Raw genomic sequence first — 17,577 nt, forward strand, 5'->3', positions numbered from 1 at the left:
GACGGGCTCCTGTTCCCCCGTTAAGCCCAGGACGGGCTCCTGTTCCCCCGTTAAGCCCAGGACGGGCTCCTGTTCCCCCGTTAAGCCCAGGACGGGCTCCTGATCCTCGGTTAAGCCCAGGACGGGCTCCTGATCTTCCGTTAAGCCCAGGACGGGCTCCTGATCCTCCTGTAAGCCCAGGACGGGCTCCTGATCCTCTGTTAAGCCCAGGACGGGCTCCTGATTCCCCGTTAAGCCCAGGACGGGCTCCTGTTCCCCCGTTAAGCCCAGGACGGGCTCCTGTTCCCCCGTTAAGCCCAGGACGGGCTCCTGTTCCCCCGTTAAGCCCAGGACGGGCTCCTGTTCCCCCGTTAAGCCCAGGACGGGCTCCTGTTCCCCCGTTAAGCCCAGGACGGGCTCCTGATTCCCCGTTAAGCCCAGGACGGGCTCCTGTTCCCCCGATAAGCCCAGGACGGGCTCCTGTTCCCCCGTTAAGCCCAGGACGGGCTCCTGTTCCCCCGTTAAGCCCAGGACGGGCTCCTGATCTTCCGTTAAGCCCAGGACGGGCTCCTGATCTTCCGTTAAGCCCAGGACGGGCTCCTGATCCTCCGTTAAGCCCAGGACGGGCTCCTGATCCTCCGTTAAGCCCAGGACGGGCTCCTGATCCTCCGTTAAGCCCAGGACGGGCTCCTGATCCTCCGTTAAGCCCAGGACGGGCTCCTGATCCTCCGTTAAGCCCAGGACGGGCTCCTGATCCTCCGTTAAGCCCAGGAAGGGCTCCAGCCCCAGAGCTTACTCCAATGCCTGCTCCTCCAAAATTCCCACCCTCCCACCCACTCCTGCCTCCTCCTCCGCTGCCGTCTGGCTGCCCCTCTGCTCGCCCTCAGCCTACCATCATTGTGGTGCGAGCTCAGCGGGACCGCCATCCTCCAGCGACGCCTTGGTCGGCGTCTCCCTCACCTCCGCCTCCAGCCTCTGAGGCCTGGACTCCGCCTCGGCCCGTTGACCCGTCGGCTCCACCATGGCTCCTAGCTCCTTCCTCTCCGCCGTGGCCCGGCAGTCCGCAGGCTCTGCCTGGCTCCCTCGTCCCTCCGGCTCCGCCTTGGTCTGGCGTCGTCCATCCTATGCCTCGGGACTCCACTCCTCCGGCTTCGCCTCATCCCTCCGTCCCTCCGGCTCCGTCAGGCTCCTTCATCCCCTCGGCTACACCTCAGTCCTCGGTCACTCTGGCCTCACCGCGGCCTTCCGGATCCACATCGCCGCGTCAGTCACCAGAGCCATCTGTTCCGCCTAGGACCTCCGGCTCCTCCCCATCACCCTGGCTCTTCGGCTCTCCGTCTCCGCCTCGGGCTCCTCCTCCACTTGCTCCGTTGCCGTGGGTCGAGTCCCTGGAGTCAGTGACCATTCCTCCTCCATGGCTCCTTCCACCGTCGGCCCCACCTTGGGCCGTTATGGCTGTGGCCTGGGTCCTGCTGGGTACCTCCTGCTTCACATCCTTCCTGTCTCCTCCCTGGCTCCTCCCTCCGTCATCTCCTCCCTGGCTCCTTCCTCTGTAGTCCCTGTCTGCTGGCCCCCTCCTGGGAGGCTGTCCTCCACCGGAACCTCCTCCCAAGTTCCCACCCACGCCTCCCTTTGTTGTTTCTACGGTGCGAGGACGCACCTACCGGGAGGGGGGAGTACTGTCACACACCTGGACTCATTTTGTGTGTTTTTGCCCCTGTGACCCAGTTTCTGTCTTCCGTGTCTGGTTTGATTAGTTTCCAGGTGTGTCTCTTCATTTCCCCATGTGTTCCATGTCCCTGTTAATTTAGTCATGCCATCCACCTGTGTTTCCCCAATTATCCCTTCTACTTAAGCCTTGTCCTTGCAGTTCTGTTTTGTCGGGTCTACTCGTCTTAATGTTAACTTGTCTACTTGTCACCTGTTACTTGCCACTTGCCTCTTGCCACCTGTTGTTTACGACTTACCTTGTTTATGTTTTATTTAATAAATCCTTGTTTTGTTTATCCCTCGGCTCCGTGTTCCTTCCAGCAGCATAAGCCGTGACAAAAGGTGCATGTAACTGATTTTTTTTGTTTTTTTCTGAAACAAATATTTGCAATGTTAAGTTTAAGTGCTTATATCCTTTCTTATTTTATTTTAAACATCACTCGTCATATTTTGAATACTTTAGCTCAATATACAGGGAGTGCTTGCAGTTCCCTCTAGTGGAGAAGGATAATATTTATATTTTGTTAAATTCAAAATATATGAATAAAACTGGATTTTGTGTTCCTGTGCAATAGTCACACCACAATGCTGGATATTAATTTGCTCAGGTGTTCTAGAAAATTGTAAGGCGGATGCTTACTGTTTCATTTTTGATAAACACATTTCTAAGGTCTCTAAATTACAGCATGATTAAAACTTGAGCACAGATTGATAATTTATAACTTTTAGCAAGTAAAATTGTCATTTTAGGCTACATTTAATTGTACATACTGTATGTACACCTTTAGTTCTTGTTACACGTGTCTTTTTTTCTGTGAAATTAAGGTGTTTTTTTTTCTTTTTTAGAAAGGATACTACATGACTTTTATGTTGTAATTAATATTTTAAGAAGTAATTTTTTTCTCAGTTTAAACCTCTGAGTAAAATAAACCTCTGTGTGAGTGTGTGTGTGTGTGTGTGTGTGTATGTGTGTGTTTTATGGTTGAATATGAGCTCCATATTATAATACTATATGAGCTATTAAAGCCTAATGCATCAAAAATAAAATGCAATAAAAACACACACTTTATTATAAGATTCAATAGAATGTTACATTTATATTTTTCTGACTAATATGTAATGTCACACTTTATATTGTTTGTCAATGAGAAGTTGTTTCTTTATTTCTTTATCATTTTCTTTCTGTTTTGTGTGTGTGTGTGTGTGTGTGTGTGTGTGTGTGTGTGTGTGTGTTTTATTATCTACCAGAGGAAAATAATAAAACCCCCAGAAGGTCAGATCATTAAAAACATTTTTGAAAGTAGGTAAACATCATTGTATAATATTAGTATTGTCTTCATTATAATATGATTATCTTGTATAGGTCTACATTTGGTATCATGAACATACAATGAACAGTTTTTATGTACAGTATGCTCCTTTCTTCATGTGCATTTTAAAATGTTTCAGGTAAAACTGTCTGTTATCGATGAACATGATTAAACAATGAACAATAGTATATAAATAAATTAAAAGAAAAATGCTGATAAGTGTTGCTCATTGTTCATGCATTAAAAAAAAATCAAAGTGAACATAATTCTAAAGTGTTTCCAACTTATTTAAAGCATAAATTCATATCAGTTTCTTCAGATCAATTATTTAGATCAGTATGATGATTTGAACGGTTATCAAATTTATTTATTTTTTTAATGAAAATCTCATTTATACAACAGCTTGCATTGTGTAAAGCTCTCATCGTACAGCAGGGAGAGCCACTCATGCTAAACTGACGTCTTGTTTACTGAAGTTTGTCCTTAAGGCAGTTGGAAAGCATTCTCGGGCATCTTTAAAACTATATTATTATGCATCAATAAAAAAGATATGCTATTATGTTTACAATGCCCAGATGTAGTGATGTGATCATTTTCTGGCAGTAGTTTGCTCTGGCATTTAGCAATAAAGCTCTGTTTTGTATCATTTTGTACAATAAAAAAAAAATAAAAAATCACATGCTGCATTCAGATTTGGTATGATCTGATATAGACTGCAGTATCTGCAGTCCACTGTTAGTACGGACGTTGTGAAAGATCACCAGGGGATGTTACGTTTTGATAATTTGATGAAATGAATGAGAGCGAGTGCAGCGCGTGTCTGAGCAGGATAAAGACCCTCTGGGTCTCTGTTGCCTGTGTTTACACAGAGCGCAGGTCTTGAATGAGGTCTGAAAGATACTTGTCAAGTGGAGGCCCTCTTTATCTGCACTGCTGGGCCGTGACACGTCCCTGACAGAGTCCTGAGAGATATTTTCCGTTGCAAACATCAACCCTAACCCATACAATTTCTCATTGGGAGACTTCTCAGCTGCTCAGAGCCGAGAAACAAGCGTCTCTCACACTGGTTTCTGCCCAGACATGCTCCTTGAAGTCTTCTGCAGGCCAGAATAGACTGTTGATGGGCTGACCTCATTCTGCAAACCTTCTAGCGCCTATATTGGAAGCCTGTTTTCATTTATTGAATCCTTGACGCTTGGTTTTTACATGAACTTCTGGCCTAGAGTTCAGTGTTGTATTTCTACTCCTTTATTTCCCATGGTGGAGCTGTAAGGATTTGGTTTCAGCAAGTCCATAGATGACGCTGAAAAGTTAAGGGTATTGTCTAGCTTTCCAAGCAGTTGTTTTCTGGCAGATTTAGTGGAGCGTGCTATAGGATTGGAAGTTTTACAGTGTGCTGGATGGGTGGGGGTGTATGAAGGGACAGAAAAGTTTTTCTTCCGATCCCCTAACACCTCGCTGGGCCCCCTTTCTCTGTCACCTCCAAAGATTTACTAGAAAGCAGTCAAAGCTGTGCAGTTTTGGAATATAATATAACACACAGCACAGCCCAGAGAAGTACCTGGCGTTGAAAATTTATGTTGAACGAGTTTAACTGTTGATTAAATCCATTTACTGCTTCTCTTCCAAAGTGTGTTCCCAAGACCTAACACAGTGATGGAGAGAAATGATATGTATGTATGTATTTATTTATTTGTTTGTTTATTTTACATTCAAGTCAAAAGATTTCACAGAAAGAATTTGCCCTTAATTGCCAAAATATATTTTATATTTTACTGTGTATTTGTATTTTATATATGTATTTTATATATTATAAAATATATTATAATACTATATTTTATATATTATAAAATATATTGCAATGCTGCATTATATGTATATATATATATATATATATATATATATATATATATATATATATATATATATATATATATATATATATATATATATATATATATATATATATATATATATATATATCAATCATTATATCATTATTTAATATATATTATTTGCATTTCAGTTTTATTAAATTATTTATAATATAAATACAATATATATAATATAAAATTATTTATATTATTATTGTTGTTTATCATTAAAAATGTCCAAGTAATTTCATTATCTATTATCTAAGTCCAGTGAATAGAATTAACTATAGATGCCTTGAGAATCAACACAATTGAACACAACTTGTTGACACATACTAATACTTCACTGTGAGACGGTGATTAGGAGTGACTCTTTGGAGACACTGGAGATCGGATGAAGTCAGGACCACCCTCCTCTCAGGAGATTCCCCTTAACTAAACTCATTACTTTTTTAAATGGCCTTCTGTCCCCCTGGGTAAATTCAGCCCAGTGCGCCCTCCCTGAGGAAGCAGTGTTTAGCATGTAAATGCCCTCCTGTGGCTTGCCTGCTGATTTCTCTACCCACAGAGAGTCGGAGAGCTCCAAACAAAAGCCTGCTGGTGTCATGAAGGCATGCCATGCATTCCATTTCATTGTCACAGAATCTTTGAAGTTTGAGATGGGGTATCCTTCTGTACCTCCCAAATTTTTTTCATCCTACTAAGATAATGTGGTAACACTTTCTATGAAGCCCGTATTTAAAATACATTATAAGGGTAAGGCATTATAATGAATGCATAATGCATTATAAAAAAACATATGTTATACAAATGTTATATCAATTCATGAATAATCATAACAACAATTATAATACATCTTAATGCTAACATATTTGTGGTTATGAGTTTAAGAGTATGATTATTTATAACACACAATGAACACCATATTAAATCTACTTCATTTACAGTATAATGGACTGTATCATATCTTGACATTGTTTAAGATCTGCACAGTATCTTACTACAGCCTGAGATTGGTTAGATGTTGAGTGTTATTTGAGTGTTTCTGTGGAACTAATGTTAACTAATTGATGTGAGCTTAATACTCCAACTGAGAAAAATGCAATGTTTTATATAGTTGCATTTTATTTTGTTGGTCCCCTTAATCAATCGACTGTAAGCAAATTTCAACTACATGCCAATTAACTCTCATTGGAGTATAAATATGCTCAAGAATGGTTGAATCTAGTATGGAGGTATAAGATGATGTACTTGCAAAGACACTTATAGTCAGTTTATCTGTAGGTTGACCATCAAAATAAAGTGTTAGCATATATTTACAGTAGCAGACATAGTAATACTCTAATGAGCGCTAGTTGATATGTAGTTGGAGTTACTTATCAACAGCTGTCTAAAGGGTACTATCAAAATAATAAAACTGATATTACACATATTACACATGAATTTTTACACATGATATTACAGATGAATGTGTCATGTTACACATTCATCTGATCTTATGGCTGTTTGATAGAGAATTTTATAAATATTTTTATAAATACGGGCTTCATAGAAAGTGTTACCGATAATGTTTATGTATATGCATGTGTATATGAACATATTCTAGTAAGGGTTCCACTTATTCTTTTTAATCACTTTCAATTTATTTTAATTTTGAAACAGAGCAAACAATAATCAGATGTTTCGACGGCATGGATTCTTCAGTGAATCCATTTTTTCATGTAAATGCACACAAAACAAATGTTGACGTGTTTTAATTTGCAGTTAATTCAGTCTGAGGGTATTGTGCAAGCTGCTTGTAACATCACTGAGGCTTGGTTTGTTTTTTCAGGGTGACCTTTCTGTATGGAGACCCAGTGCAGGGTTGACAACGCCTTGTAGCTGTAAAAACACATATGGATCTGCCATATGCTCCTTAGAGAGCTCAGGTCATCATAGATCTTTCAATGTGTGTAGATAATGGGTAGCATGGCTTACTATATCTATTTGCACTTCCTTTGTGTGTTTACCTTGGGGTAGTTCTCCCAAAACTGAAAATACTCTTATCCTTTTCTCACGCTCATGTGACCTGATACAGCCATGGTCATCATTTGACAAAAGAGGCGTGATACACAAGTTGTAATTCAGAGTACTAAAACTAATAATAATAGATACATAAGAAATAACAATAACAATAAAATTAAGAAATACAAACAGGTTTGTAAAACTAATAATAAAAGATTAATAACTTCTTTTGTGTTTGGAATGACACGATGAAGAGTTTGCTTTTAATAGTCTTAATCTAATCATATTCAAAAGCATCTAAAGAAGAAATTGTCTAAATTTGGTCTGTTGAATTCCACTGTGTCTCTCTTTCATAAAGGATTGTGTTGAAATGTCTACAGCTTTTGTGAGCCTAAGTACATATCAGGTTCACTAATTTAGCTATATGGTATAATGTTATATCGGATGGCATAGTTCTCTGAAACAGTGCATAGATGAGACACCTGACAGGTGATGACAGATCGGAGGAAGTGACAATGCATAGAAAGATCACTGGACACTGTGAGAGGCGATTTGATATCTTCTGGCTTTTTGGCAGGGGTCTGATTACTTGCTCAATTATTCTCGTATTGACTGCTGTGCTATCCTGAAGCTTTTGAGAATACATTCACATGTCATTTGATTGACACGAAACAAGAAATATTTTTGGAAGTATTTGGAAGTTCAAGTCAAGAGTGAAATTGCAGCATGCGATCACTAGGTATTCCCCTTCTAATGAAATTAGATGAATCTAATCTGTATTTATTTTGTCTTTCAATTTAATCTGCTCTAAGCCTGTGTATTTTTTATATTACATAGAAGGTTTCCTTTATTAAAAACTTTCTGTTGTTCTTTGCTGGTCTCGCATACTAAAACAAGATTATGTTGAGAAGGTTTGCTGTGTAGGTTCTTCTACCTAAAGTGTGTAAACATTATATTCGGCTTTGAGACCTTGTGATTCATCAGGAACAGAATTTTAAACTGACTTAAAGTTAAAAAACCTGTAGGAGTGTCTGTGTCAATGCTGTTTGGCTAGCCGCTATGTCATGACAAACCTAAGTGGGAAAACCCGAAAAACATACTTAATCAAGTTTTGTTGTTCTGTCAGCTCTTGTTTACTGATGCAGTAAACCTGTGTCACATCTGTTTCTGTGTTATTGTGGATCAAGGACACCTTGTTTGCACATCTCATAACTTCTGCTTTTGGCATGTCTGAGTTAGGCGTTCAGAGTCTCTGCATTTAAAAAGAAATCCTGTGGACAGCGGAAACAGGATGAGATGCTGTTATTATCCCTGTGCTCAAGTTAATTACAAGCACTCAGCAAATTCCCTGTCACCTGTAAATGCAGAACGCTTTGCTTAAATTCACAAAATCCTTTCATTTGTCTAGTTTCCAACTCACCTCATTGCTGTTACAACCCTATAAACAGTATTTCTCAACCTTATATCATTTTATTCACACACACACACACACACACACACACACACACACACACACACGCACACACACACACATACACACACAGTATATATGCAGTATACCTTCGAACACAGATTTTTCACTATGATATGCACTTCAATATGAGTGATATATATTCTTTACAGTGGTTTTATAATTTTGTTTAGTCTCTTTTAAAGTTTGACAATTATATACGTATATGGCAAATGTATATAGAAAAGAAAAAAGATGGTCACCAAGGCAGCATTTTTAATAAAAAATACAGTAAAAAAGTAATAATGTGAAATATTACAATTTAAAATATTTCTAAAAGTTTTCTATCTGAATATATTTTATCTGGCAAATCAATTTTCAGCAATCATTACTCCAGTCTTCATGATCCTTCATCATTCTAATATGCTGATTTGGTTATCAAAAAACATTTCTTGTTATTTTCAATGTTGAAAATATTTGTGCTGATTAATATTTTTTCATAAAAACCATGATATATTTATTTATTAGATTTTTTTTAAATTATTTGATAAATAATAAGTTCAAAAGAACATCATTTATTTGAAAAATAAGTCTTTATAACACTATAAATGCCTTTATTGTTACTTTGCTGAATAAAAGTATTAATTTCTTTAAATAAAATACTGACCCCCACTACTAAATGGTAGTGCAGAACATAACATTTTTATCTATTTCAAGTATTGCTTTAATTTGATAATTTACACATTTATGAGACCATATTGTTTTGATGAAAACCAAACCATCCAAAAAATGAGGGTTTAATGAAAACATTAATGTATTAATGAAGATATTTTTATTCAAACACACCCAAGGACACAACATGTCCAGGATACATTTCTCATTTATGAGAGGCAGGAAGTGTCAGGAAAGCTCAGTTTCCTCATAGGAGTTTGCAGAGGAGTGTGACTGAAAGCATACCGGTGTGGGTGTTGTTTTTGGCCACCCATCCTTTCTGGCCGTGCATCTCTCATATCCCATGCACCTCAAACTTCTCAGACTAACATGTGTGGTACTGGTGTAGGATTAAAACAAGTTTTGCCCAAAACAAAGCTCAAATAGCAAACTTTCCAATCATTACAGTCTTTTGGCAGTGGCACCCAAAAATTTCTCAGTCATTAAAAACTAGGTACCCCCCAAAAGAAAAACAGCACAAGCACCTTTTTTATTTCTGTACCAGCAAAGAGTAAAAGCTGCTGTATCTTTTACAATTCATGTTAAATTATATCCTGATGAGTGCAGCTTTCATCCACAAAAAGATGGCAGAGAACACGTTGGCCCTGAACATGCTCCGAGAAAGTTCATGACTGCGAGGGAGTCACCAAGGACAATTGCAAACTAAGATTCCCAGCCATGTAGGCACTGAATCATGAGGTTTAGCATTAACCCTTATGTAAAATCTAACAGCAGGACCAGTTACTCAATTGTTAGCTGTTTTGGTGATATATGTGATGTTTTGACTCAAGGTAATAAGAAGCATGTGTTGTGGATGTCATGTTCTCATAGCTGCTCGTGTTTCAGTGTCCTTGTGGGGGAAAAGCTGTGTTTGCAGTTCATTAACCTTTACGTCCTGTGTACAGAGAAAAAAAAAAAATGAAGTCATACTTCCATTAAACCTACAGTATTGTGCAAAAGTCTTGGGCCACTAGTATTTTCACCAACAAAAAATGATTTTAAGTCAGTTATTTCTATCTTTTGCTGTAGTGTGTCAGTAGTAAATATCAGTTTACATTTCCAAACATTATTTTTGCCATTAAATGTAATAATACAGTGAGATTTTGGTTTGCTCAAGGAGTCTGACAGCAACCAGTGCTCCACACAGAGATCTGATCTCATCATCATCAGTCTGTCCGGAATAACATGAAGAAACTGAACAAACTGAGACAGACTCAATCCAGAAGAACTGTGGAAATTACTAGTGGCCTAAGTAATGGAGTCCAATCATGCTTATTGTATTCATTTCCTACATGTATTGATTTTTCTTGTTCTTTTTTAATTGGCAAAACGATTCTAATGAAACATTTTTGGTTGGTTAATATGGATTTCTTTTTTTAATTGCAGCTTTTCTTTTGTCAGTTTTGTTTAAACATGGGTCTGCACTAAAACCTAGTTAGTAGGTGAAAAGTAGGCAAACCGTTTACAAAACAAGTTGGTAAAAAGTACCTAGTACTTCCGGCGAGCTTCTGAAGTGCGAATCTGATGGAAACTTTACTATCCCATGAGGCCATTACAATGAAGGGACACAACTGGTGTTGTACTGTAGGACACATGACAAAGCCAAAAATCTGGGTGTAGTATGTCCAGAATTTATTCATACTAAAATTCATACTATAGGCTATAGAACATACAACTCTCGCAAAGTTATTCATTTAAAATGTTTACCAATGTAGTACATAAACTTGAGGGTCCATTTGTAGTCACATTTACCATTATTCTAAATTTTTTGTGAACAACATCAAGTTGGGAAACGGGAATGAGTGCAATCAGGGTTTTTTCGTGTGTCAATGAAAGATTGGTTACGTGAATTTGCCACAATGACCGACAGAAAGCTGCATGGTTTGAAATGGACTTTTGTGTAAGCTGTGCTACATGCATTGCTACACTATTGACAATTGATAATGGAAATTTTTGTGCACAAAACTTCACCAAAATTTTAATAATGTAACCTTTAGAAGGTAGTACAATAGACAGCAAGGCAGCTCACTAGGTTTTGGTACAGTGCCACTTCCAAAACTCGTCCAGCAGTGTCCACTTGAAGTCTAAATGCTATGTTGAGTCCATGCTAGTATATTCACTGTGTTCTTAGCTGGGGTTCGAGGACTGTCCACACTTTTGTTGCTCAGCGTTTGTTAATGTCATTCCCACGCTAACTGTGGGCAGCCCCAGTGATTTTGTTGAATTGTTGTGAGGGTTGACTTCTTCATTGTGCCTCAAGGGCTTTGGCAGATGTTGTAGGTTTCTGGAATATCCGCATTGCTCATTGTGTCCTTTCATTGTTTAATAAAAGAGCTCTAGAGTCTTCTTTGAACCAAATCCCTTGCTTCAGCTTTTATCCAGTTTACATCAAAATGTTTAATAATAATTGTGTGTCTTCTAATCATCTTTAATCCAATGCTCTGTGTGTTCTGTCCACAAGTTCACACAAGACTCATTGTATCGTTTGGCTTATAGTGTTAGTCTGGGGTGAGGTGTGAGGTTTTTTTAATAACTTGCCTCAACTGTTAACCAAAGTAATGCACACTACTAAAAGTAGCCTATGCTGAAAAAAAAGAAAAGGTTTTTATTTTTTTATTTTAATTAAAATTCAGATAAAGACATGACCAGTGTTTAATTTAATTTTTACATATTTATTTTGTTGTTTTTTTATGTCTTTTGTTTTAATTTTTGTGTTAATTGTCTCACATTTTGTCAATATTTCTTCCTGACATCATATTGTATTAAATTTTTTTCTGATTAAAGTGATATATACTGTAATTTTAGTTGACAGTGTGCTTTTACATTTTTTAAAACAAACCATTACAGTCTGTTAGTCATATAATGCAAGTGGATGGGAATAAAATAAATAAAAAAAAAACGTCCAAAAACAAAACCAAATTAAACCCCGTGGCTCGTGACTATATAAATACTGTTCAGGTTCTTCCACAGACCTATCGTTTTCTTTACACATCAGTAAAAAAAAATAAAAAATTTGGGTGAACGGTCCCTTTAAACATATCAAAGGTATAAACGACTTATTATATACAAGATGCAGCAAATTAATGTTTCATTTAGAATACTGCATTATGTTAATCTACAGTGGCATATTCATACCTTATATATGTGGCCTAATGGTTAGAGAGTCGGACTGGCAATCGAAAGATTGTGAGTTCGAGTCTCGGGCCAGCAGGAATTGTAGGTGGGGGGAGTGCATGTACAGTTTTCTCTCCACCTTCAATACCACGACTGAGGTGCCCTTGAGCAAGGCACCGAACCCCCAACTGCTCCCCGGGCGCTGCAGCATAAATGGCTGCCCACTGCTCCGGATGTGTGTTCACAGTGTGTGTGTGTTCACTGCTGTGTGTGTGCACTTCGGATTAGAGCTTAGATTCTCTGCCCGAGCTCGGGCTCGACCCGACCCGACCCGCGGGCCGGGCCGATATTTCCTGCCACCGTCCTCGGGCCGGGTCGGGTCGGGCCCTTGATAAAGCACGTCACGTGTCATGCGCAGCGTCTCGTCGACTCGCAGTCTCGCATGCGTGACGCATCACACTCGCATGCGTGACGCATCACATCATGCACGTATGCTTGTCTGAACAAGTGCACAAGCTCTAGATAGCTCTGTAACTGTGTCCTGGTTAAAGTGCAGAGGAAGGGGTGGGCTTGGGCAAAACTAATTGCAAGTTAGCCAGGAAGCAAGATTTATATTGAATGGACAGGGGTTGGTTTCAGTCCATATACCGGAGGTAAGCAAGTTTTTAGACATCTTGTTCCAGCTTTGAGCTGGAGAGTTGAGTTGGCTACTGTTTAAACTTCACGGATGTAGTTATGAAGTGATTAATGACACCTCTGTACCCTAAACGTGGAATACATTTAGTACTGTATCATTGGAAGGATTTCAAGTTGTTCTAACTAGGTAGCATAGTTTGGGTTTTGTAGGATCGATTAACTCAAAAAATACATAATTACAGTGATTGCACAGCAGACTGACTTTCCTCAGACTTTCTGATTATTAATATTTATAAACCTTTTAAATGGATGTATGTCTGCTGTTGGTTGTTACTGTTACTGTATTACTGTATTCATAAACTACCTAAACCTGCCTGGCAAGCAATGGCATTTCCTTCAGAAAATGCAGCTTTAGTATTATTATTTTTTCCACTAGAATTAACATCAGAGGTTCAGGCAAAAGACAAACCCATTAAAAGGGTACATTTTTGCTTTTAAGAGGTGTTTTGAGTATTTAAGCTGCTTGTTTCTGTGTAACAGAGGGTCTGTGGAATTTCTCTGCCCCTTAGCTGTAAAAGTAAGCTGAAGCAACTCTAAATTCCATCAGTGAGGGCATTTAAACCACCGGGGTATACAAAAGGACTCCTTGCAGGCATTTTTGGTACGAATATCTGTCATCAGTGACACTCTTTCACAAGGACAAAGGGGAGATGGAGCTACGGGGGAGGAAAAGGCCCCAAGCTCGGCCAATGATGAACCAGCCTCCTGCTCTCTTTTAAATATGTTACTCCTCCTCTAAAAATTTCCTGCCTGGCTTGTGGGGTGGTTGTGGTGACTTTACGGTGAGCCAGGGACGAGTCTGTGTGTGTGTGTGGTGTGGATTACTATTGAGGGCATGTCAGGATTCTGTTTTTTAATTGCTGAGTGACTGGAAGTGAAAGTGATGTCTAAGCTCAGGTTTTGGCTGTGTCTCTTTATTCTGGTGTGCTTGAGGATACGCCACACGCATGGCTGGTTCTGGTTCGATGACTTGAAAGAAAATGCTAAGGGCACACAGACATCAGCTTACCTGACAACCATAAGGCCCACATCATCACTGAGGACAGAACCGCCCAGAACAACAGGTACAAGTGCTTCCGTAACTGAGGTCCTGAAAGAGGTCAGTTCTGATGGAGGTTATTTTGAGAGGAAATCAGAGTTCGGGTCAGGGTTGGGGACTGAGTCAGAATCTATAAGTGGGTCATGGTCTGAATTTGCTTCCGGATCCGGATCTGGATCTGGACATGAAAGACAGGATGGCTATGTTACGTCAACCAACTTTTTGGGTATTGCTGGTGAAGATGCTAGATTGCATGTGGGAAATTTTAAACTGCAGATGGATGGACTTCAGCACATCAGTGACACAACAGAGAGTCGATTTGACGAAAGCATCGATGTTTCTCATAAAAATGTTAGCACTTATAATGATTCAAATGGGGGTAATTCTACAGAGCATGATGATTATGATAACACAACATTGTATTCCACTGAATACTCTGTCTCAGATAGCCTACTAACCATTGAAAGTGAGTTTTTAGTAGCAAGCATGCCAACGACCATCCAATCCCCGCGTTGCTTGCTTGTCGATTCTGATTTGCCATTTTGCACCAGAATTGGAGTGGAGAGTTTCACAGTACCAAATTTTCTAAATCAAAGCAGCGTGGAGGAAGTTCAGGTGGTTTTGACCGAATGGGCATGGTTGTTGCAGTCGAACTGCCATTATAGCTTGGAATGGTTTTTCTGCCTGCTGTTGACACCTCGGTGCGGCCCACCTGGACTGCTGCCCCCATTGCCCTGTCGCAGTTTCTGCGAGGTCCTGCGTGACAGTTGCTGGATGCTCCTGGATGAGGGCCGCCTCCCCGTGGAGTGCCACTCTCTGCCTGAAGAGAAGCATGATGGGTATCGGTGCTTGTCAGTTAGTAACCAGAAAGGTAACGCCCGGTTAGAATGCCATCTCTTTTGCTCTTAAAAAAGGAGAGAGATGCATTTTCAACCAGTATCACCTGTCTGTCCGTTTGTCAATCACTAGCCCTCACAAGGGGTTTTGTTTGTCCATAAGTGTTGTGTGGTCTTCAGTTGTAAGCACACAAATTCTCTGGGGAAATGTGTTTTAATGCATTTACTTTGCACGCTTGTCAAAACTGCATGGAAATGTGAAGGATGACTGCATGGCACTACTAAATCAAGTATTTGCATGTTTATGTAATAAACATATATTAAATAAAGTTTGTATTTCAAAGCACAAGCGACTCTCAGTTCCCATGGTCTTGGATTGTTGTGGTTTTCAGTCCAGGATGGAATTTTTTATATTTATAATTTAAAATTATTATAATTAAATATTTTATAACATATTTTATATATAAGCTTATTTTATTATATATAAAATATATTATATAATATTATATTAATTAATTAATTAATTAATTAATTCGTTTTTCTTTCTTTCAGTTACTCAGGTTTTTTATTGCCTAAAATGATCAAGTAATCAAGAATGGCTGGAAATGTCCTGTAAATTCATTGGTCAGAAGATGTGAGAATCATGACTCTTAACCAATGTGTGAAGCCCTGAATATGTGCAGCATCTATAATAGCATAACCTAATCTGTTGAGTACTTTTAATTTTGTATTGATGTAAATATGGATCTGCTAAAGATCATTTGGTACAAAGTAGCTTAACTTTGTTTGGAATGGGTTAGAAATATGATTTAAACTGGGACTCCTCCCTGAGCTGTGATGGTATTGTAATTGTTCAGATAATTAGTTTTCATAAATGTGGTTAGACTTGGTGAACAAAGTAGAATTAACTTGTTAAATATTGTCAAAAAATTCACCATAAAAATACCCACATTCTTTCTTGACCTACATTCCAGTGGAGTATCTTTGAACTGGTATTTGTCAAGTACAAGTAAACCTAGAGAAAAACATCTGCAAATAATGCATGCTGTTTCTTATCAGAGTATGCAGCTGGTCAAATTGTTAACCTGTAAGCTGGGTGTATTACATTCCTCCATGCAAGCATGTATTTTAAGTCAGGGGAAGGTCCATTTCTGTTTGATTTATTATTAAATAGCAATGCAAGTTAAACAGAATCAGTTCTGGTGTCGTTAGTAGGTATGGTGAAAATGCCATGAGCTGTTTTGGTTAATTTGGTTTTATTTAATAAAGATGCTCCAGAGTCTTCTGTACTTTGTAGTGTTTTTCGCATTGAAAGATGAGCTCTTTTTATTGAATATAGAGGTGGGAGTCAAACGCTTTGATCTCGAGTTGTTTTTGACAACAAATGCAGTTCACATGACTTTTCCCCCTCATTCCGGAGTTTGTTCTTCACTGTGGAGGACAGATAAATGTTCATCGTCTCAGTGGCTGGATGATAGTACCATCTGTCTTCTAATAAGTATGTCTTTGTGCTGAGACGCAGTAAATGCAGCTTTCAGGTTAACATTTTTGGCAGGAGTGACTTTAAACAGAATTGTTAGTCCATATGTTCAGGCTGAATTTATGATTGGAATCCTCTGCCAAGTAAATCCTGAGAGCATACTGTTGGTATTTGTGTGGTTTTGTGATAAACATCTAGAAACACGGTTACAGAATAAACTGTCATGTGAGGAAAATGAACATATATAAATACACAATGAGCAAACAGAGTCATGATGAATAGCTACTGCGGATGGTTTTATATGATAAACAAAAAAAACTAAAAACTTTTTGCCTGTTGTAGACTCTTGCATGGATTTCCTGTGTTTGCTGGGGCCAAGTGCTCTTTATCTTAAAAGTGTGTCTAAAAAAGGCATTATCTTTCAGACAGCTTGTTATATTGACAACTCTGAGTGGACATAATGTTTTTTGGAGACCATCAAAGTCAATCTGAAGGGGCACAGAAAAAATTCAGATAATGAAATTTAGGGGGCAAAGCTTATAAATATGTATATATGCTTGCAATTGTAACTGCTTTCCCCATGCATTGTGACTGTAGGGGCAACATCAAGTTTATATATAGTAGAGATATATCCAAGACTATGTATATGGCTATATATAGAAACTGCCTTAAAAAACCTACCTTAAGAAATATTTACTGGATATATATATGTATGTATGTATGTATGTATGTATGTATGTATGTATATGTTTGTGTGTGTGTGTGTGTGTGTGTGTGTGTGTGTGTGTGTGTGTGTGTGTGTGTGTGTGTGTGTGTGTGTGTGTGTGTGTGTGTGTGTAAACCAACTAGCCCCAGGCTTTCTTGTATGTTAGATTCTGCTGTAGATTTGGAGATGTGTTTGCTTGTACATTATGTTTAAATAATCTTTTCATCAACCTCATTATATAGTTCTCTTAAAAAATGGAAACATCTAAATTAAATCAGATCTGGCAGTGTTTAGAGTTATTCAGGACTGATTGAGGGCAGATAAGATCAAACCACAATATTAAGGCAAGAAACCAAGGCTTTCTCAGTGGCTGTAAAGCATCCCTATGGTCGTGCAGATTGCACATGTTTCTTCATGGTTTGAGTTATGCTAATTATACAGTTCTCATGTTAGCTACATGTGAGGAATTCGACATTTGTTTCATCGCAGGCTAAAAAGTGAATTCCAGGTGTGCAGCTTGTGTTGGAAAGTGAAATTTGTCAGGGGCAATAGATTGTTAAGTGTGACAGCGTCTAGCCATTGTTAGTTTTTGTGAGGCTCAGGGGCCATGTGTAAAGGACAAGCTAATATGTAACCAGTGTTGTGCCTGAACGCGTTCATTGAACGAT

General features: G+C 38.9%; 1 protein-coding gene across 6 annotated transcripts in view; it reads left to right on the forward strand.

The window, feature by feature from the left end:
- The window catches only part of LOC132095461 (collagen alpha-1(XVIII) chain-like), an 83,652-nt gene that overhangs the window by 35,879 nt on the left and 30,196 nt on the right, over positions 1-17,577 (forward strand). For 2 of the 6 annotated variants that reach the window (XM_059500476.1, XM_059500477.1), the window contains exon 1: positions 13,616-14,758. The exons of 2 other annotated variants lie outside the window; for them this stretch is intronic. In XM_059500476.1, the coding sequence (XP_059356459.1) occupies positions 13,732-14,758 (1,027 nt within the window). In that variant the 5' untranslated portion in view covers positions 13,616-13,731. Of the gene's footprint in view, positions 1-13,615; positions 14,759-17,577 lie in introns of those variants that run through there. 2 more of the 6 variants (XM_059500481.1, XM_059500478.1) reach the window with 2 other exon arrangements.

The sequence above is a fragment of the Carassius carassius genome, chromosome 19 (assembly GCF_963082965.1).
Source record: "Carassius carassius chromosome 19, fCarCar2.1, whole genome shotgun sequence".
NCBI lineage: Eukaryota > Metazoa > Chordata > Actinopteri > Cypriniformes > Cyprinidae > Carassius > Carassius carassius.